Here is a 22,163-nt window from a genome sequence, read left to right on the forward strand (position 1 = left end):
AGGTAATCGCTTTAAGTTTTTTTCAATTTTATGTAGATATGTATAATTAAATTTGCAAAAATTTTGCAGACTTGTTATTTTATGTTCATTTTATGAATATTGTTCCTAGGACAATGACATTTTCTCGTACAATTTTTTTAAATATTAAATCTTGTATTAATATCCATTCTATAGTTTCAATTTAAGGGAAAACATTAAAGTAATTGGGGAAAGTATCAACCAGCTTCTTTTTCTCCAGAATTACTGAATTATTCTTGTTATATGACTGAGAATGTACTTATGAATTCACAAGTTGTAAGAAAATTTTAATGAAGAAAATGACAATGTAATAGGTTTGTATGAAACAACTAATATTGCTGGTGTCTTATTGACATAATTCAAAACATATTTGTCAATCCAGCTTTTGATTAATTTTTATTTTTCTCTTCCTTGGGGTGGGGGGCTGGACAGTTGCACCTATTTTCTTCTGTGTTAATCTGGCCCTGAGTAAATTTTGTAAGTTAGAAATGATGCTCACTTTTTGGTAGGTTTTGCCTCCAGATGTGGTAACGCGTGTGAGTGAATATGTTCCAGAAATTGTTGCTTATATCCAAAAGATCATTGAAAATGGAATGGCGTAAGAGTTGTATTTTCTTCTTTTATTTATTAATTAACCCTTTGAGCATAGACTTGGTCCCAAGGGCTGATCTCTTAACCATTTTGTGCTTGTTATAGTTTTCATCCTATTACTTTTAAATTAGTAAGTGTATGTTCATGAAATTTGGCATATTACTAGTAAACAGTACAAGGCTTTCATACACAAAATATCAGATGTTTTAAAATAAGTCCTAAGATTTGTTAATCAGTGTTTTTCTCATGCTATTTTTATTTTTGCACGCTGCCCATCCAACATCCAAAGTAATTTTCATTTTAATATTAAAAATACTTGTATGTATCAGGTACAAAATCTTTATAATATCCAGAGAGTTTTATTGAATGTTTATCATGAAGAAACTTTATATTTTCACTAACAAATCTCTGTATGGGTTCAGCCAATATGATTGATATTACAACTACCATGTAAAATTAGGAAATGAATGTAAATTATGCCTTTTTTTTGTTCCAGAATGATTACAGATTGTAAAAGGAAAACCCAAATGTTTAGACTACATATCTTAAATCTCATAACATTATACATTTATATAGATTTATTATATTGACCTTTCAACTGTGCCTGGCTAACAATAAAGAAATTACAGTGATGTGGCTTACGTGCACTTATGTTACTGTATCCATTAATATAAAACCGACCTTTACCTTTTCACAAAGTGATCTATCTTGGTTGTGTTTTAGTGGTTTAGTATCTGGTAAAATACAGTCACATTTCAATTATTATAAATTGCATGGGTATATAGATTATTACTATTTAGAAACAAGTTCTTAAACTTATTTTTCTTAAAAAATGGAGCAGCACATGAAGAAATAAAGAAAACAATTATTCCTTATAGTTTCAACCTTTGCACTCATTTCTGCTTTTTGTAGCTTGCCAAGACTTGAGCAACTTTTTAGGTGGAATATGTGAAATGAAATAATTTTTAGGCTTTACATATACATTTGAATAACCAAAAACATAATAAATTACTTCATATATATCATAGGATTCCATTATAAGTTATCAAGTTTAATAATGAAGCTGTATTTGTTATCTAAAAGATATGAAATCTTGAACAGGCTAAAGACTCAACTAACCAGCATGAAAGTTTGTTTCAAAATGTATAATATGAAATTTTAAATTATAATCTACAGTTTGATACCAAACATAAGAATATAAATTAATAAAATAGTATTTCAATGAATGCAAGTCAATAAGTGCAATGACAAAGCCTTTTTCGCATTGTGATAGGGTTAAGAACAAAGCAAAAAAATGTTTTTTTATGAAGTGTGACATAATGAACTGAACTACAGTGTAAAACACATAAGTTTATCATGCAGTGTTTGTTATGACTAAAAGTTTTATATAAATTACTGAGTGAGTTAGCACATTTCGTGTATCATTTATTTTAAATGTCTATTCATCAATCACAATGTAAATAATTCTTTTGTTTTAAATCTGTTTATATCTCTACTGATAAAAACAAATGGATGAGAAGAAATTAGCTTTACACTTGAATATTTTTCTTCTTCTGAGATTTAGTTATTAAGCTAGTGTTATTTGTTCTTTTATTGTTTCACTTCAATGGCTACATGTAATCTGCCATTTTGACTCTCTTATGGGCAGATATGTGGGACACACATCATGTTATTTATTTTACAATGAAAATGTGATATTGGCAGTATATGAGATCGACTTTTGTAGCACTGTAAATAAAGGATTTTAAACATCACATATTTCAGTTAATTAACACTTTTACCCTGAATATTCTTTGCTACACGAAAGAAGTTTTAATGTCTTACATTCAAAATTTTATAAAACTACTTTTTGTTTGTGTTTTTCCAATTAGCACAGAATAAAATCTTAGCTAGTAATTCATATGTTAATGGTACATAATTTTTACCTTTTAATTCTATCAGACGTTATTTTTAAAAATCCTGAATTTTCCTAAGTAACACTCTTGACATTTTTTCTAGGCATCTTGTCTTTTCTGTTTTATACACCACCCCTTGAAATAGTACAAAATTAAATTACTGCTATATTGAGGGGCGTAGATTTTGGAGGGGATGGAGGGTATACATCCCTCTCTTCATTTTTGGTGGGGGGTATGGTGCATACAATCATCCCCCATACAGTTTGGTCTGTTGAATTGTTTTATTGCATCACAGGCTTACAAATTGTGTATTTGTTTTTGTGATTCTTGTGTTCTTACCAATCGAATTACATAATTAGGCCTAGATGTAGGCTTTTTCAGTAGCCGAAATGTACATATTTCGGTGTGCTTCAAAGCTTTTTGATCTAAGTTATAGTTCGTAACTTCATAAGTATCAGTTAGTAGGCCTAAGTATACATGCAAGTATTGTGGCAACAAGATTACTCTGTGACTGCATGTTTACAGCTTTCAGGTTCACATAATCAGAGATTACCAATATGCAAATTGAACAGTCCACATAAGTGTTTGCAAAAATCATCTTCCCAATCGGGTGTAAAAAATCTATGCCCCTGGCTATTTTCATTTCTCAGGCAAATCTTAATTTTTATAGTCTTCAGTTTTGTTTGGTTATAGAGCTATTGAATATAAAATCAGACCTTTCCTGCCACACCCCTTGGTGTGGATTCCTGTATGTGGTGAGGGGACCTCCCAGCGAAGGTTTTGTTCTTTCAGGTTACCTCCTCTGGAATATAAACATCCACCCATATGTTTGCTGTGCGTGGCGACCCGTGAAGGGTAGGAAAGGATCCTGGTGGTTGAGGGGTCCAACCCTACCACACCACTTTGGTCTTGAATTCCTGAAGACGGGCAGCCTTTGGGTGGCCCCCCTTGGATCAATCGGCTGGTCCACTTGGGCGTGAATCAACCAAGTACCAGTATTGGAAGTTTTCAATGGGTGTTGTGGACATTGTGTCTGATGCTGGTTTTTGGGTATAGTGCTCATGAAACCCTGGCATTGCTGCAGTGTCCTTGTTTGACATTGTAGTGCATCCCCTCGTAACGCTCTGTGGTGAGTGAGGTCAGTGGGCACCGAAATTTTCTTTTTTCCTATGGATCCCACTGATAAAAATGTAAATAAAATAATGAAAAAACAGTCAACAAATAAATGACCACATCTTGAAGACTCTGATCACCAATCTTCATCGTCTGTACCACCAGTTATACCTAATTTTCTCATCCTACATTCTCTTTCAGAAAAACCTTTAGGGCAAATGTCCCCTTTTTTATTCAGAAGGGATTGGTGGGACTTGCTGGCTCTCCAAAGTCAGTAAAGAATCTTTGATCTGAAGACATTGATTGAAACATCCACATCACAACACAGTGAATTCCTCTTGGCAATTAGAGATGTACCTATTGAGGTTACCCCTCATGCTTCCTTGAATTCATCATGAGGAGTTAGTGAGAGGAATTTGAAGAACGTCCCTGAGTCGGAGATTCTCGCTGGTTTCTCCACTCAAGGAGTTTCTGCAGTGAGGCACATCTCCATTCGCAAAGATGGAGTTACACTGCTGTCAAATATCCTCGTTTTGACATTTACATCACCACGTGCACCTGCCACCATCAAGGCAGGTTATCTAAATTGCAGGGTACTGTCGTACATTCCAAACCCTCTCTGATATTTCCAGTGTCAGAGGTTTGGCCACTGAAAGAGATCATGTCATGGTTCCCTGACATGTGCTCGTTGTGGTGGCAAGGACCAATATGCCTATGAGAGTAACTTACTTATTATACAATCAGCTGCTCAGTGTATTCCTAAAACCTCAACACATTTTCCACTGTATCCTCGTCCATGGTGGAATCCTGCCTGCCACATGGTACGGAAGGCTGAAAAATGGGCCGTAGATATCCCACATTTTCAAACTGCATCACTTTCCAGTAGGCCCGTGCACATGCTAGGTGGGTGAGACATCAAAGCCAGAAGGAATCTTGGATTAAGTTCACAACTAACATATCTTCTACCACCAGTTCCAAGGTCTTATGGGACAGGGTTGAAAAGGTCAGTGGGCACTACAATTCTGCCCCCCTTTTGATCTTACTCTCTGATGGCCAAGAAGTAGCTGATATCAGGAGCATCGCCGATACTTTAGGCGGAAGCTTTTGCCAGGTATCTAGCACTTCTGCTTGTTCCTCCAACTTCATGGCCATCAAGACTCGAGCAGAGCACTCACCTTTTTCCTTTCGAACTGACTATCTTTTTTACTATAATCGTCCTTTAACATTCGTGGAACTGAAACTGGCCCTTCATCATTCTGGTAGTACATCTGTTGGACCAGATGATGTACACTATGACATACTGCACCATCCGTCTCCTGCTTCTCTTGATATTCTTCTCATTGCTTTTAATCGGATCTGGCAGGAGAATGTTTTTCCTAATGCTTGGCACCAGGCTATTATCTTACCTTTCTCTAAGCCTGGGAAAGATCCCAAGATTCCTTCAAACTATGTCCAATTGCTTTGACAAGCTGTCTCTGTAAGATCTTAGAAAGGATGGTTAATACTCGTCTTGTTTGGTTCCTCGAATCAAACAACCTCCGCTCGCTCACCCGGTGTGAGTTCCGAAGACAGCACTCCACTATGGTCCACCTAATTGAACTTGAAACATCAATCACAGAAGCCTTTCTCAACCGACAACATCTTTGACATTGAGAAGGCTTATGACACAACATGGAGGTATGGCATTTTACGAGACCTCCATATATATGTGTTACATGGCTATTTACCTATTTTTATTAAAAAAATTTTAACGAACAGGAGATTCCAAGTTCTTGTGGGTTTAACACTTTCCTGTTCCTTTCTACAGGAATTTGGGGTCCCTTAGGGCTGTGTTTTGAGTGTCACACTTTTCAGTATAAAGATTAATGCCATCACTGAACAACTCCCTCTCACTGTTGTAAATGGGCTCTATGTTGACGACTTTCACATCTCGTGTCAGTCGTTGAACAGGAGGTATATTGAACGGCAACTACAAACTGCCCTCGATTGTGTACTGAAGTGGACCACGGCAAACGGCTTTAATTTCTCTCTCTCTAAAACCGTTTGCAAACACTTTTGCTGCCAACGGGCATTCACCCTGATCCTGAACTCCGTATCGGTGAAGTTTTGCTGCCTGTGGTCCCTGAGACCAAGTTCTTGGGGCTTATCTTTGACCGAAAGCTGACCTTTATACCACATTTAAAGGAGCTATGGGTCAAATGCACAAGAGCACTGAACATCCTCCATGTCCTCTCTACCACCAGTTGGGGAGTGGATCGATGTTCCATGTTAAAGATATATCGTACTCTTATTTGATCGAAACTCAACTATGGATCACTGGTCTTTGGCTGTAGCAGACAGTTGGCCTTAAAGATGCTGGACTCCATTCATCATCAAGGACTTTGACTCTACACTAAGGCTTTCTGCACCTCCCCAATTCAGAGCTTATACATGGAATCTCATAAACCTTCTCTGCACCTTCAGCATTTGCTATATTCTTTGAAACTTCATTCCTTACAAAAGCATCCCACCTGAGGACGTTTTTCCTTCCTTCGTGGGCCATACTTTTTCAAAATACACAATCTGCCATTGCTCCTTTTGTCCTTCACGTCCATGCGCAATTGGATGATTTGGGTCTGTCCTTGGATAACATTGCAGAATCCACTGGCCAGCCATCCTACCATGGCTTATTACAGTCCTCAAATGTGACCTTTCTTTAAGTCATTGGAAGTACCGTCTTTTATTTACTGAACATCTTTCGAACAATCTTTCCATTCCAATTTATTCAGATGGTTCCAAATCAGGTGACTCTGTGGGCTCTGCCATGGTTTGTTGCAGTTCGTTGGTTGCTTGCAGAATCCCCTCTACAGCTTCTGTGTTCACTGCTGAACTGTATGCCATTTCTCTTGCCTTGGATCATATTGAAGCTAAGCAGTACTCCAACTGCACTATTTATGCTGACTCGCTTAGTTCTCTACTGGCCCTGGAATCTCTTTACGTTGGCTCACACCCTGTTCTCTCTGATATTCAAAACTGACTGACCAATTTCTCATTAACATATACTTTTATCCAGTTTCTCTGGATACCAGGGCACGTTGGTATTCTCGGGAACTAGATTTCAGACATGGCAGCTAAATCTTTCTGCTCTGGCACTATCACCAATGTGCCTATTCCTTACATGGACTATGGTCCTGTATTCAAGGCTCAGCTTTGTGCCAGCTGGCAGTCAACTTGGAATGAGCAATGTGACAACAAACTTTTTGAAATAAAACCCTATATTGAACTTTGGCCGTCTAGCTTCCATAAGGTTCGGAAAGAGGCAGTTGTTCTAACTAGATTACGCATTGGTCACAGTTTTTTAACTCATCGTTTTTTTTATCTGGAACTGATACACCAGTGTGTAGTTTGTGTAACACTCAGATCACTAAAAGCCACAATTTACTTTCTTGCCATTGTTATGACTCTCAACGATGACACTATTTTAAACATGTTCTGTCCCAAGGTTTGTCCATAACATTAGACAGTGTTATTGGTGACAGTGACACTGTCCACCTTGATGAAGTTTTTAGTTTTTTAATGGCCATTAATCTTTTTAATGTCGTTTAAGTGTTTGATATTTATTCGTTACACCTTTTTAATTGTGGTTCCCTTTTAAGAGTCATAATCTCTCTAGTTCGATTTGAAATTGGAAAATAGCCATGACATTAAATAACTCGACACCAATGCTGGAAAGGCCAACTGAAGTTGAGTAACGCTGCTGTTTGAACCATCTGTTTGAACTACCCGTTAGTCGTTTTGGCAAGTTATTATTACAATTTTGTTGCATGTCTTTTAACACTTTTATTACTTTACTTTTTGATACTGGCCATAATGACACATAACCAGGAACCAGGACTGGAAAGGCCAACTTCAGGTGACTGACAGTGGTTCTTGTATTTGCCTGTTAGTCTTCCTGGCAGGTTATGATAATTACCATTATGCTACAGAAAGTCTTTTACAACTTCTCTTACTCTGGTTTCTCTCTTAACATTGTAGTCTAGGTGTCAACATTAGTTTTATGCTTTTTCTGTTTTTTAATGCTGTTTTGTTTCACCTTCATTTTCTTTTACGAATTTTACTACATTTATTTTATTTTTACCTTTTAACCAGACATTTGGTGCAAATAGCCTAGCTGCTTTGTGCCATAAAACACTAAATCAACCAACCAACCTTCCTGCCACACTCGTTGGTTACGTTCTTTCTTTCAAGATTTGTTAATAAATCTATATGTAATTATAACCAATATAAAGTCAAAGTTTACATCTATCAAATGATATATATAGTATAACATTGTGTTCTGAACAAGTAAATCTCAATTTCACTCAGATTAAACAAAAATGTACAAGCAATATTCCAGTTAAAAACTTAATGACAAGCTTGGATGCATTTGTAAGTACTATTTTTCATGTAGTTAGCCAGCCAGCAAAGTTTTAAGAGTTGGAGAAAATTGTCTTTTTTTTATGCTATTAGTCTGTGTTCTTTGATGCATTGTTTAATTAAATAAAAATTGTTTAGTACATTACTGTCATTAGTATAAAATAATAAATAGGCATATGTGTCCTTGACAGTCCACAGCAAGAAAAGAAGAAGATTGTGTAAGGACCATATTTCTTCTTTACCATGTTTATTATTTATTATTAGAAAAGTAACTGAAATGTAAAAATAGGAATTTTTTTTTACTTAGATTAGTTAAGTGCAAATTTGGTAAAATTATTAATAATAACATAATAGAAATGTTTCATGAGGCATGTGTGTTGGCAGCCTTTGGTAATGTAATGTAATTCAATAGCGTAATATGAGCTGCACATGCCCAAATTGAGTTAAAACTTATAATGGCATGAGTAATAGCTAGACACTGTTCAAAGGGCATTAAACAATAAAATTTAATTATAAATAGATGTATACTGTTATGAGTTTTAACAGAGTAGAGAAAATAACAGATGAAATATGAAGTTTTACTGAAAAAAGTTTCAAATTCTTTTAGGGTGGTTTTAAAAATTAAAGTCAATTTGAGATTTTGGAAAGGAAGAAGAGTGTTTTTAATCTTAACATGAAAATCACTTTATACCTGGACAGTAGTTCATAAACAAATAGTTTTGAGATTTTGGAAAGGAAGAAGAGTGTTTTTAATCTTAACATGAAAATCACTTTATACCTGGACAGTAGTTCATAAACAGTTTAGTAAAAATACTTTACTAAAAATATTATTTTTATATGTGAGATTTATAATGTTAACTACAAGTCTGCCAAATTTTGTGAAGATATGAATACTATATTGAAAGTTAGAAGTATTAAATCTACAGGACTATAAATGATAAGTACAAAGAGTTCATGTGGTTGGTCAAATTTGATGGAACCCTTGTTTAGAGAATTAATAGAAAATTAAAATGCACCTGTTTTATTTTTTTATTGTCTGAACATAAACCTGTCTGTGAGTTGTTTATATGTTTGTATGGTAATTAAACAGTTGGAAAAAAACCCAACAAAAGTCAGTCTATTTTAATGTTGGTAAATCTGATCTCTCACCAGCTATGAATCACGAGGATCAGTTTATTTTGATACTGGTAAATTTGACCAGACTCCGAACCACCACTATGCTAAATTGGTCCCTGAAGCATATGGAGACAACCAAGCTCTTGAAGAAGGAGAAGGTTAGTTTTTTGTCCAGATATCAATTATGACTTGATTTAACCTTCTCTCTAGGGACATTTTTTCTGTGTATGCCATAAAGTTGTAATAAGTTATGTACAAAATTTATCCAAACAACTTTTTTTTATAGTGTATCAGTAAGTATACTGTAAAATATTGCTAATAATCCATATTTTAATAGTTTTAAAAGTTTTAAATTTGTACTTTTATAAAGCAATATTAAAATAAAAGAATTTCTTCTAGTGTTAGAATTGTGGCATTTGCTGTTTCGGCACTTCTATTCTCTGCTTTATTTACCGCCTATCCAAGAAGTTTGAAATTTTTGTAAATTACTTATAATAAAATTATCATCACTCAAGCAAGTCATTAATTTTGATATCCTTCAATCTTATTTGTCTACAGACACCTTTTGATGTGCCTACTTTCTATGTCCTCTCTTTCAGGAATTACCAATATTTCTTTCTGTTATTCAATATGATATTATTTATAATCAATACAAAGCTAAGGTTTCATCCATTAAATGACATAATACATATGTTACATTAATTTCTATAAAGAGAATTTTCAATTTTGCTTTCAATTCCCACAGGAAACAGGCCTGTCATGGTCAGGTGGGTTATGGCATTCAACTTTTAATCGGAGGGTCTTGGGTTTGAATCCCCATCGCACCAAACATGCTCACCCTTTCAGCCATGGGGGCATTATAATGTGATGGTCAATTCCACTATTGGTTGGTAAAAGAGTAGCCCAAGAGTTGGCAGTATGTGGTGATGACTAACTGCTTTCCCTCTAGTCTTACACTGCTAAATTAGGGATGGCTAGCACAGATAGCCCATTGTAGCTCTGTGTGAAATTCAAAAAATAAACCCACAGGGAACACATTGTCGAGCTCAAATTAGTTTTTTATTGGCTCTTGTTACTTAGTTTGTAAACCAGAAAAATTATGATAGTTATGAGACATTATCAAATTTTTGCACATTTATTAATCTGTGTTCTTTGGTGCAATATTTGATTAACTAAAAATATTTAGAACAATACTAACATTTGTATAAAAAAAGTACAGTTAAGAGCCATTAACAGTTGCAGAAAAAAAAGACCCAGGTCAGTACTTTTTCTTCATTTTTCATGTGAATTCTTTATTTATTATTAGAAAATATCTTAAATGTGAAAATTAAGAAACTCTTTAGGTTGATTAAGGTTAGATTAGAAAAAATAACAATATTATATTTAATTTCTATTCTTGGATGGCTATCAATCCAGGTTAAATTGCATCTTAAGAACTCATTGTGGGCTGGATAAAAATTATCTCTTGGACTGTATGTGACCAGTGTACTGTATGTTGCACTTACCTGTTTTAAAACATCAAACTTATTTATAAAGACATGCAATTTGATTTAATGTTTCATACATAAAAAAGTTCAAGTTCAAAATAAAACATAAGAAAAAGCATTTCCTCTACTTGATTTCACTAGAAAACAGCTAGTTAAAGTGTCACTGACAGATAACAGCAAAAACAAAACAAAAAGACCCAGGAAAGTATTTTTTACTTTTTTCTTGTTTTTCATGTGTATTCTCTTTTTATTGTTATAAAAGTAACTAAAATGTAAAAATATAAAACTTTTCATGTTAGTTAAGGTTAGATTAGGTGAAATAAATAATAATGATATGATAAAACTTTTTCACAAGGTACACTTAATGAGTAGTTCATGCATAATGTAATTTGATAGTGTAACTTAACTTGCACATAACAAGTGACTTACAACTTATAATGGTGCAAATAATAATTATTCAGGGTTCAAAAGGCAATAAAAAACAATAAAATGTAAGTGAAAATAGATGTATACCATTATCGGTCTAAAGGTGTAGATGTATACCATTATGGGTGTAGTTTCATATAATTTGGAGTCATTCTAGAAAGATAAAAGGCACTTTAGATTAATTTTAATTAATTTGTGTGTGTGTGTGTGGTTATGAGGTCAGTCAGAACAGAGAAACTAACAGATAAAATAGAAAGTTCTACAGAAAAAAATAGTTTTAAATTTATTTAGGAGGTTTTAGAAATTATAAAATTTAAGTTTTTCTCTGAATAAAAATATTTTTAATTTTAATGTGTAAATCACTTAGCACGTGGGCTAATATACAGAAATACTATATATTCATGGACAAATCTTGAGTAAAAATGCTTCATTAAAAAATTATTTTTTTGTGTGTGTACAAAAGACTTGTAATGTTTATTACCTGTCTGTCAAATTTATTGAAAAAATCGCCAGTTGTATTAAAAGTTATGATTGTGGGGTCAGTCAATTTGACCAACTTTGTAACGAGAGAGTGAATAGTTTAAAAATACTAAGGAGGTTTATTTACTTGTAGATGTGGGAAAGTTTGTGTAGAAGTTTATATATGAAACTTTCTAGGTGACCTGAGTATATCTGATAACAAACTGAATGAGAAGAAAAGTCCAAATGATTTTGCATTGTGGAAAAGTTCCAAACCAGGGGAACCCTCATGGGACTCACCATGGGGAAAGGTATGATGGAATATTCATTTAATTGTTTTACTTTCTGTGGCTTTCAATCTAACCATATGTATTAATTCTTCACATTTACTTGAGTATGGCTAGATACATGGCTTTGGATATCACTGTCTATCCAAGTTGTAAGTTTATTTGCATAATTTTATATTTAGAACAATTTACAAGTTTGACAGTGTCATTATTTGTATATGTAATAAATTTTGCATACTGTGCCATTAATTATTTTATTGTACTGCTGCAGCTGCCATCATGAGCCATCCATGATACCCCTTTGAACATGCTCAGCACAGTCTTAACTGAATATGCAAATTTTCAATCCATTAAATTCCTTACACTGCTTCCCTACAGGAGGAGAAATGTTGTCTGTAGTTCAGAATTTACTATGAGTACCTGTGCTTAACTTTTATGTAAAATGTACATATCTGTTATGTGTAAAAATCAGGTGTGTTACAAAAGTATCAGTTACTTAAGGTGTGTCTGCACTGATGAGTTGGAAGGTAAAGTGATGATTGTGTGAAGAATAGAAGTACTTTTGTCCATTTTATAGTGTACATAGTGCACTTTCATAACCTAGTTTATATAGTGCACTTTCATAACCTAGTTTATATAGTGCACTTTCGTAACCTCGAAAAACCTTAAAAAAATTTTATCTACAATTTTTCTCAGTATCCATTTATATTTTATCAAATATTTACTGTCCTTTACCATGGATTATTGCTAAATCAGTGAAGTAGGGAAAAATGAATATTTGATAATACAGACATGACATAGGTAGTACCATGTTGAAATGTACTCTGAAGAGAATTGTGATGTGCATTTTCACCCACACCCGTGCATATAAGGATAATAAGTTAACAAAACAATTATCTCTATCATAAATTACTTTCATTAATGATGCTATAGGAATGTATTGTTAATTTGGTTAACTCTTGAGGGGGCAATGTTCAATTTATAATCAAAATTTACTATAATCTTTCAAGCTGCAGGTCATTATTCCATAAAATTACTATCATTTTTAAATGGTTACTTGAGTTTATCAGCATTAGTACAAGATTGCTTAGTACAAAAGATATGTAGGCATCTCAGTTTAAAAGTTTTTCTTTTCCTTTTATACTCAAGTAGTTAAATATTTCACCACATTAAATTATTTTGTTACCTCCTTTTTGTTATACACCCTGCTAGTACAGTGGTAAGTCGACGGACTTACAACACTAAAATCAGGGGTTTGATTCCCTTCAGTGGGCTCAGCAGATAGCCCAATGTGGCTTTGCTATAAGAAAAACACACACCCACACACACTTTTTGTTACATACTTTTTAATTATACTTATATTTCTAACACTTTCATTATTTGTTAAATACTTGAAAATAAATCTTAAGCTTAAAGGATATTTATTATCCATTACAACATACACACATAAAATAAAGAATGTTAACTTGTGAAAATATCTGCTGTTTATCATCATATATGGCATTAAAAATCTTCACATACAATATGTACATGGAACTGTATATGTATTTATAAATCCTGAAAAGGCTTCTAAAACGTGCTCAGACATCTAAAACTGAAAAAATATATAATTAATATTAAATAAAAGAACTAGATATGGTAAACATAAAGATTTTTCAGTTTTTGGCAATCTGTTACTTACATTGAATCTCTTATCAACATGTAGTATGGATACTAAATATTAAGTATATTAATGTTGCATATTATGCATAAAATTATGTAATCATATCAAAATATAATTTAGGTAATAAATGTGTTTTAATATGTAATTTTATTTATATCTTGGATATCTGTTCTTGAAGAGTAAGAGTGAGAGTGATTATAAGCATTCTCTTCTTAAAACTAAAGTTCAAACAAATGTATTCATCTGAAGACTATAATTAAGTAATTTTCACTATTGGTTTCTATTATATGAATTTTAATATCAAGAAAAAAGCAGTAATTTTCAAAAATCAAATTTTTGTTTTGTTTTGGATATATATGCAAATATATATTTACATATATATATATGTTCTGTCTACATGCCATGGAATCACCAATAACTAACCTCATCATCTGCAGAAGCCAAGGGCTAAAATTTGTTGCTCAATGGAATAGGCTCATTATAACTAAATGTATTACTTTTTACTCTTATAGTGCTCTTTATAACTTCCTGAATGCCATTGTTAGTTGTATCACTTAACATGTAAAAGTTTGTTCCTTCTGAAATATTGATGTCATTTCCCACAGTATACACTTCCCTTTATATATTACCTCTACTTTGATTAGGATCGTAAGTTAATTCTTAAAACACCAAGAGACAGTAAACTAGTTTTTAGATTATATCTACTTAATAAAACAATGCATTTATCCTGTTTATAATTTCCAGTAAATTGAAGTATACTTATGCATAAAGTACTGTTACACATACTAAACCTATTTTAAGGTTGTAGTAAAATTTACCCCACTAAACTTTAAGTTAAAACTCTGACCAGCTTACTTTTATTTACCAAAATTATGATATCTAATTGTTATTGTATTATTTAACTCAGATTACTACAAATTATAATATTAATACTAAACAACTTTCAGAATTCTGTAATAGTATAAGAGTTTAACTTTTCAGTGACCTCTTCCCTCATTCATGCTCTTTACTTTCTCTCTCTGTCTCTGTGTGTGTTATATAGCTTTGTAAAAGATATTGTAAACACACATTTTTGCATGTTGGTTCAGCAATTTTGTAAATCAGTTTTACAGTAATTTACAAGTAAACATACTTAATAGTAATAAAGTTAGTACAATTGTTAATTAAAAAAACAAATTATCGAAATAGTATAATAGGATGTATTGGTATTAATAGGGTCGACCAGGATGGCACATTGAGTGTTCTGTCATGGCAAGTGCTCTTCTTGGAGAGTCACTTGATATCCACACAGGAGGATATGACCTCAAGTTCCCTCACCATGATAATGAAATAGCCCAGGCTGAAGTAAGAATTTAAAATACGACTTGAAACTAAGAAATAAAGAGGTGTAGATTTAGAAATGAAATATTGTGATTTTAGTTATATTTTTTATACTTGTATTTTATTATATTGTTTTCTGGAGTTTCTACTTCTGTATTGAGACTTACACATATATATAATGTTGTTTTATCAGTTTCTGCTTTCTTTATGCTATATGATTTACATGTACGTTATACTGTTGTTTACATAATTTTCTACTTTCCATATATTTTAAGGTTTAGAGTTATATTATCTTACTGTTTCCACAAATTGTTTATTTCTTTGTGCAAAATTTAGATGTGTTATTCCAGTATTTCCATGAGCTTATATACATTTTACATGTTGGTTTCATACATTTATACTTTCTGCATGTTCAAGATATACATGCATTGTTTTGTTTTCATGAGATTGATAAAGTTTGTATTTTGTCAATAATTCTATTAAAAGACATTATCAATAGAACCAGACATACAATAATGTTTAAAAAACACAAAATGTATTGCTTTAGTAGTTTCTTGTATTGTGACATTTCAAGGATTTCTTTTAAGGAATATTAAAAATTATGATCGATAAATATCAAAAATCTGTATGGTGACAAAACTGGTCATAACAACGTGATAGGGAAATTATTTGTATGGTAGAGTTTATTGATACTATGAAATTCTGTTAATAGTGTCTGTTTTTGTGGGTTTTTTTTAAAGGCTTATTTTGATAATGACCACTGGATACGGTATTTTCTACATACGGGCCATCTAACAATAGCAGGCTGCAAGATGTCAAAATCACTAAAAAATTTCATCACCATCAAAGAAGCTCTTGCAAAACACTCTTTTCGGCAGCTTAGGTTTGCTTTTTTACTGCACTCCTGGAAAGACACATTAGACTACAGTGAAAACACTATGGAAATAGCAGTACAGTATGAAAAAACTGTGAATGTAAGTTGTACATTTCCTGTGTAGTTGAGTTGGTTTTTACTGTTGAAGTTAGGATTTTCAATATCATTTTATTATTTGTAACTCTTTACTCAAAATCAAGAATATCTTGTTTATAGGAACCTGAATTTTGTTTTTTTTTAAATTAAGAAAGAAAGGGAGAAAAATATGTCTTTGTGTTTATTACTTTTAACTTTTGTACACTTTTCTTAAGTGTTTGATTTAAATACATTATAGTTAAGTAAGGTATGTTTGTTTTTAGAGAAACGCAAGTTCATTTTATTTTTGTTTATTATAATATGTAAAGTTAATTACATCTTTAACATTTATTATTTGGAGATATGTATGTTGTTGTGCTAACCTTAAAAATTCAATCAGTCACATAGCATTCAGGAATTTACAAGATCTTAGAATGGAGTAGAAGATGTGGTGGTAATAAAGTACATTAGAAAATCTTACTACATTTTCTTTGATGCTTTGTCAGTGACATTAATTTTTATTATTATTTACATCATAATTTGTTTTAGTAAATTATTATTTAAACTGCAAGTAGAGTGTGCACAACTAAGTGAAATTTTACTTAAGTAGCTTCTTAAACCCCTCGGTGTGGATTTCTGTACGTGGTGAGGGGACCTCCCAGGGAAGGTTCTGTTCTATCTGGTTACCTTCTCTGGGATCTAAACATCCACCCACGTGTTTGCCATGCGTGGCGACCCGTGAAGGGGAGGAGAGGATCCTGGTGGTTGAGGGGTCAAACCCTAACACACCACTTTGGCCTCGAATTTCTGTAGACGGGCGGCCTTTGGGTGGCCCCCCTTGGGTCAATCGGCTGGTCCACTTGGGCTAGAGTCAACTAAGTACCAGTGTTGGAAGTTCTCAACGGGTGTTGTGGACATTGTGCCTGATGCTGGTGTTTGGGTATAGTGCTCACGAAACCCTGGCGTTGCAGCATTGCCCTTGCATGACATTGTAGTGCATCCCCTCGTAGGGCTCCATGGTGGGTGGGGTCAGTGGGTACCGAAATTTTTTTCTTTTTCCTATGGATCTTCTAAAAAATTTAAATAAAATTGTAAAAAAACAGTCAATGGGTAAGTGACCACGTCTTGAATACTCAGAACAGCAATCTTCAACATCAGTAACACACGTACCTTATTTTCTTATATTACATTCTCTTTCGGAAAAACCTTTAGGACAAATGTCCCCTTTTTTTATTCAAAAGGGACTAGAGGGACTTGCTGGCTCTCCAAAGTCAGTAAAGAAACTTCGATCTGGTGACATATTGGTTGAAACATCCACATCCCAACACAATGAACTCCTTTTGAATTCAAAGGCAATTGGGGATATATTTATTGAGGTTACACCCCATGCTACTTTGAATTCTTCATGAGGAGTTATTGTTGAAAGGGATTTGAAGAACGTTCCTGAGTCAGAGATTCTTGCTGGTCTCTCCACTCGAGTTTCTGCAGTGAGGCGCATCTCCACTCGCAAAGATGGAGTTACACTGCCAACAAATACCCTTGTTTTAACATTTACTTTACCATGTGCACCTGCCACCATCAAGGCAGGTTATCTCATTTGCAGGGTTCGGCCATACATACCAAACCCTCTTCGATGTTTCCAATGTCAGAGATTTGGCCACTCAAAGACATCTTGTCGTGGTTCCCTGACATGTGCTCGTTGTGGAGGCAAGGACCACGATGCCTATGACTGTGACATGAACCCACATTGCGTAAACTGCAATGGTTCTCACCCCTCTTACTTTGATTCTTGCCCAAAATGGTTGGAGGAAAAAGAGGTGCAGCGTTTGAAAACGACACATAACATTAGTTATCCTGAGGCTCGGAAATTGCTGTCCACAACTCCATCTCAGACATATGCTGCTGCACTTCATTCCACAACTACAGTGGGAGTGCAGACAGATCTCTCTGTGCCTCCAAGAGAATCGTTTTCAAAACAAATGAAAAGCCTTTTGACCTCCGTGGTTAAAAAGGTTGATGAATCTACTTCCACACCCATCTCTGTTCCTCCCATACCTTCCAACAGACCTCAAGATCCATGTCCTTCAGTTTCAAATACAGGCATTTCTTCTGATATATCTTTTTCTCCCACCACAAGAGACAAAACAATTATTCGTTCGCGTCCTCAGTCACTGGATTCCTCTTCCAATAACAAAAACCTGCCCACCCGACCCAGAGCAGGATCCATGGAAGTTGATAGACCTCCTCCGACTAAAGACAGTAAAGAAAAAAGACGTGGTCGTAAACTGAAGGGTTCTCCAGCCACTTCACCTACCCGTTCTTAAAAATGGCCACCTTGATACAATGGAACTGTCGAGGTTTACGTTCTAATCTGGATGATATCAAAATGCTGATTGCTTCCTACCATCCTGTTTGTCTTTCTTTACAAGAAACATTTCTCAAAACTGCTGATACTGTCTCCATTCGGCAGTTTTCTCTGTACAGAAATGACAGGTTGTGTGATGGTCGAGTACATGGAGGGTGGCACTGTTGGTTGATCAACACGTGCCCACCCTGTCTTTGTCACTCAACACACCCTTGGAGGCTGTAGCCATCCGTGTTTCCTTGGGTCATACCATCACTGTTTGTTCTCTGTATCTGTCCCCTGGAGAGACATATGATCAATCAGATCTTGATGCTTTCGTTGAACAATTGCCATCTCCATTTCTAATCCTAGGGGATTTTAATGGACATCATCCCCTCTGGGGAAGTGCTATTATTGATGGGAGGGGCTGATCTGTAGAGCAGATGCTCTCTGATCACAATCTTTCTCTTTTCAACACTGGTTCTTCCACTTACTTTCATGCACCTAGTCAGTCCTTTACCGCTATTGATCTCTCAGTTTGCTCCCCTGCATTATTCTCCCATTTTTCATGGAGGGTTGACAGTAATCCACTAGGCAGTGATCATTTTCCGATCCTTTTGAGAGAGACTGGCGTGGTCGATGCCACCCTACCCAAGCGTGCCCGGTGGAAGCTGGATCAGGCAGACTGGTCCACTTTCACTGCTCTTGCAGAACTTGATCATGCCATCGTAAATCAGCCATCAATAGACGACTGTGTAGCAGCGGTAACTGACTGTATTACACATGCAGCTGCTCAGTGTATTCCTAAAACCTCGACATGTTTTCCACGACACCCTCGTTCGTGGTGGAATCCTGCTTGCCACTTAGCACGGAAGGCTCAAAAGCGGACCTGGGATACTTTTCGTAGATATCCCACACTTTCAAACCGGGTTGCTTTCCAACGGGCCCGTGCACATGCTAGGTGGGTAAGACGTCAAAGCCAGAAGGAATTTTGGATTAAGTTCACAACCAGCATATCTTCTACCACCAGTTCCAAGATCATATGGGACAGGATTCGAAAGGTTAATGGGCACTACAATTCTGTCCCCCTCTCGATCTTACTCTCTGATGGTCAGGAGGTGACTGATGTTCGGAACATCGCTAACCACTCCAGGTGAAAGCTTTTGCTGGGTATCTAGCACTTCTGCTTGTTCCTCCACCTTCCTGGCCATCAAGACTCGGGCAGAGCGATCACCTCTTTCCTTTCGAACTGACTGTTTCTTTGACTATAATTGTCCCTTTACCCTGGTGGAACTAAAAAATGGCCCTTCATTGGTCTGCCAGTACATCTGTTGGACCTGATGATATTCATTATGACATGCTGCACCAACTATCTCCTGCTTCTCTTGATGTCCTTCTGATTGTTTTCAACCGGATCTGGCAGGAGAATGTTTTTCCTGATACCTGGCACCAGGCTATTATTTTACCTTTCTCTAAGCCAGGGAAAGATCCCAAGATTCCTTCAAACTACCGTCCAATTGCTTTGAAGAGCTGTCTCTGTAAGACATTAGAAAGGATAGTTAATGCTCGTCTTGTTTGGTTCCTTGAATCAACCATCCTCCTCTCGCCCACCCAGTGTGGGTTCCGTCGACAGCACTCCACCACAGACCGCCTAATTCGTCTTGAAACATCTATCAGAGAAGCCTTTCTCAACCGCCAACATCTTGTATCAATATTCTTTGACATAGAGAAGGCTTACGACACAACATGGAGGTATGGCATTTTGCAAGACCTCCATACATATGGGTTACGTGGCCATCTACCCATGTTTATTAAAAATTTTTAATGGACAGGAGATTCCAAGTTCGTGTGGGTTCGACACTTTCCCGTTCTTTTGTACAGGAACTTGGAGTCCCTCAAGGCTGTGTATTGAGTGTTACACTATTCAGTGTAAAGATATATGCCATCACTGAACAACTCCCTCTCACTTTTGCGAATGGGCTGTATGTCGTCGACTTTCACATCTCATGTCAGTCGTCAAACATGAGACATATTGAGCGGCAACTACAAACCAGTGTTCTCTGGCGAATGGCTTTAATTTCTCTCTCTCCAAAACTGTATGCATGCACTTTTGCCATCGACAGGATATTCACCCTGATCCTGAACTTCATATTGGTGAAGTTTTGCTGCCAGTGGTCCCGGAGACCAAGTTCTTGGGACTTATCTTTGACCGTAAGCTGACCTTTGTACCACACTTAAAGCAGCTTCGGGGTCAAATGCACAAGAGCACTGAACATCCTCCGTGTCTGTCTTCTACCAGTTGGGGGCAGATCGCTGTTCAATGTTAAAGGTATATCGTGCTCTTATTAGATCGAAACTCAATTATGGATCAATGGTCTATGGCTCTGCCAGACCCTCGGCCTTAAAGATGCTGGACCCCATTCATCACCAAGGACTTTGACTCTGCACTGGGGCTTTCCGTACCTCTCCAGTTCAAAGTATATACATTGAATCTCATGAACCTTCTCTACATCTTCGCCGTTTGCAACTATCTTTACAATATACTTCAAAACTTCATTCCTTACCAAAGCATCACACCTGGAAATGTGTTTTCCTTCCTCGGTGGGCAGTACTTTTTCAGAACAGACGATCTATCATTGCTTCGCTTGGCCTTTGCATCCGGGCACAATTGGATGAATTGGGTCTGTCCTTGGATAACATTGCAGATTCCACAGGTTGGCCCATCCCACCATGGCTTATTACAGACCCCAAATGTGACCTTTCTTTCAGTCACCTAAAAAAGGCAGATACTCCAGATTGGAAGTACCGTTTTTTATTCAATGAATATCTTTCAAACAATCATTCAGTTCCCATTTATACAGATGGTTCCAAATCAGGTAATTCAGTGGGCTCTGCTATGGTTTGCTATGGGTCAGTAGTTTCGTGCAGAATCCCTTCTACAGCTTCTGTGTTCACTGCTGAACTGTATGCCATATCTCTTGCCCTGGATCATATTGCAGCTGAGCAGTACTCCAACTGCACTATTTATACTGATTCGCTTAGTTCTATACTTGCCTTGGAATCACTACACGTTAGCTCACATCCTATTCTCGCTGATATTCGGAAACCGACTGGCCCATTTCTCATTAGCAGCTACTTCAATCCAGTTTTTCTGGATACCAGGCCATGTTGGTATTCGCAGGAACGAGCTTGCAAACATGGCAGCTAAATATGTCTGCTTCAGCACCATCACTCCTATGCCTATTCCGTACATGGACTATGGTGTTGTCTTCAAGGCTCGGCTCCGTGCCAGCTGGCAGTCCACTTGGAGTGAGCAACTTGACAACAAACTTTTTCAAATCAAACCCGAAATTGGACTTTGGCCATCTAGCTTCCGTAAAGTTCGGAAGGAGGAAGTTGTTCTCACTAGGCTACGCATTGGTCACAGTTTTTTAACTCATCATTTTCTTTTATCTGGTACTGATGCACCAATGTGTAGTTTAACACTCAAATCACTATCAGCCACGTTTTACTTTCTTGCCATCATTACAATTCTCAACGACGGCAATATTTTAAACATATTTTTTTCCCAGGGTCAGTCTGTAACATTGGACAGAGTTATTGGTGATGGTGACTCTGTCCACCTTGATAATGTTTTTAATTTTTAATGGCCATTAATCTTTTTAATCTCATTTAAGTGTTGCATATTTATTCATTACATCTTTTTAATTGTGGTTCCTTTTTTACAGTTTTAATCTTTTTCCTTCAAGTTGACATTGGACAATGGCCAGAACATTAAATAACTCGACACCAGGACTGGAAAGGCCAACTTCAGGTGACTAACGCTACTGTTTGAACTATCCGTTTGAACTACTCGTTAGTCGTCCTGGCGAGTTGTTATTATACTTTTGCTGCATATCATTTCACACTTTTACTACTTTAACTTTTTCAGTACTGGCCATATTGACTCATAACCCGCTACACCAGGACTGGAAAGACCAACTGTTTTAATTGAACTTCACCTTTTAGTTTTGCAGAGTGTCTTCCTGGCGGGTTATGATCATTACCATTTCCTGCTACAGTAAATATTTTACAACTTTGAAGACTGGATGTCACCATTG

The 22,163-nt window shown here is 35.7% G+C and overlaps 1 protein-coding gene across 8 annotated transcripts in view; it reads left to right on the plus strand.

The window, feature by feature from the left end:
- Positions 1-22,163, plus strand: part of CysRS (cysteine--tRNA ligase, cytoplasmic) — a 57,018-nt gene that overhangs the window by 16,959 nt on the left and 17,896 nt on the right. For all 8 annotated transcript variants that reach the window (XM_076455871.1, XM_076455874.1, XM_076455870.1 and 5 more), the window contains exons 8-12: positions 528-616; positions 9,165-9,286; positions 11,699-11,811; positions 14,666-14,794; positions 15,511-15,744. In XM_076455871.1, the coding sequence (XP_076311986.1) occupies positions 528-616; positions 9,165-9,286; positions 11,699-11,811; positions 14,666-14,794; positions 15,511-15,744 (687 nt within the window). The remainder of the gene's footprint in view (positions 1-527; positions 617-9,164; positions 9,287-11,698; positions 11,812-14,665; positions 14,795-15,510; positions 15,745-22,163) is intronic.

The sequence above is a fragment of the Tachypleus tridentatus genome, chromosome 9 (genome assembly GCF_004210375.1).
Source record: "Tachypleus tridentatus isolate NWPU-2018 chromosome 9, ASM421037v1, whole genome shotgun sequence".
Lineage (NCBI taxonomy): Eukaryota > Metazoa > Arthropoda > Merostomata > Xiphosura > Limulidae > Tachypleus > Tachypleus tridentatus.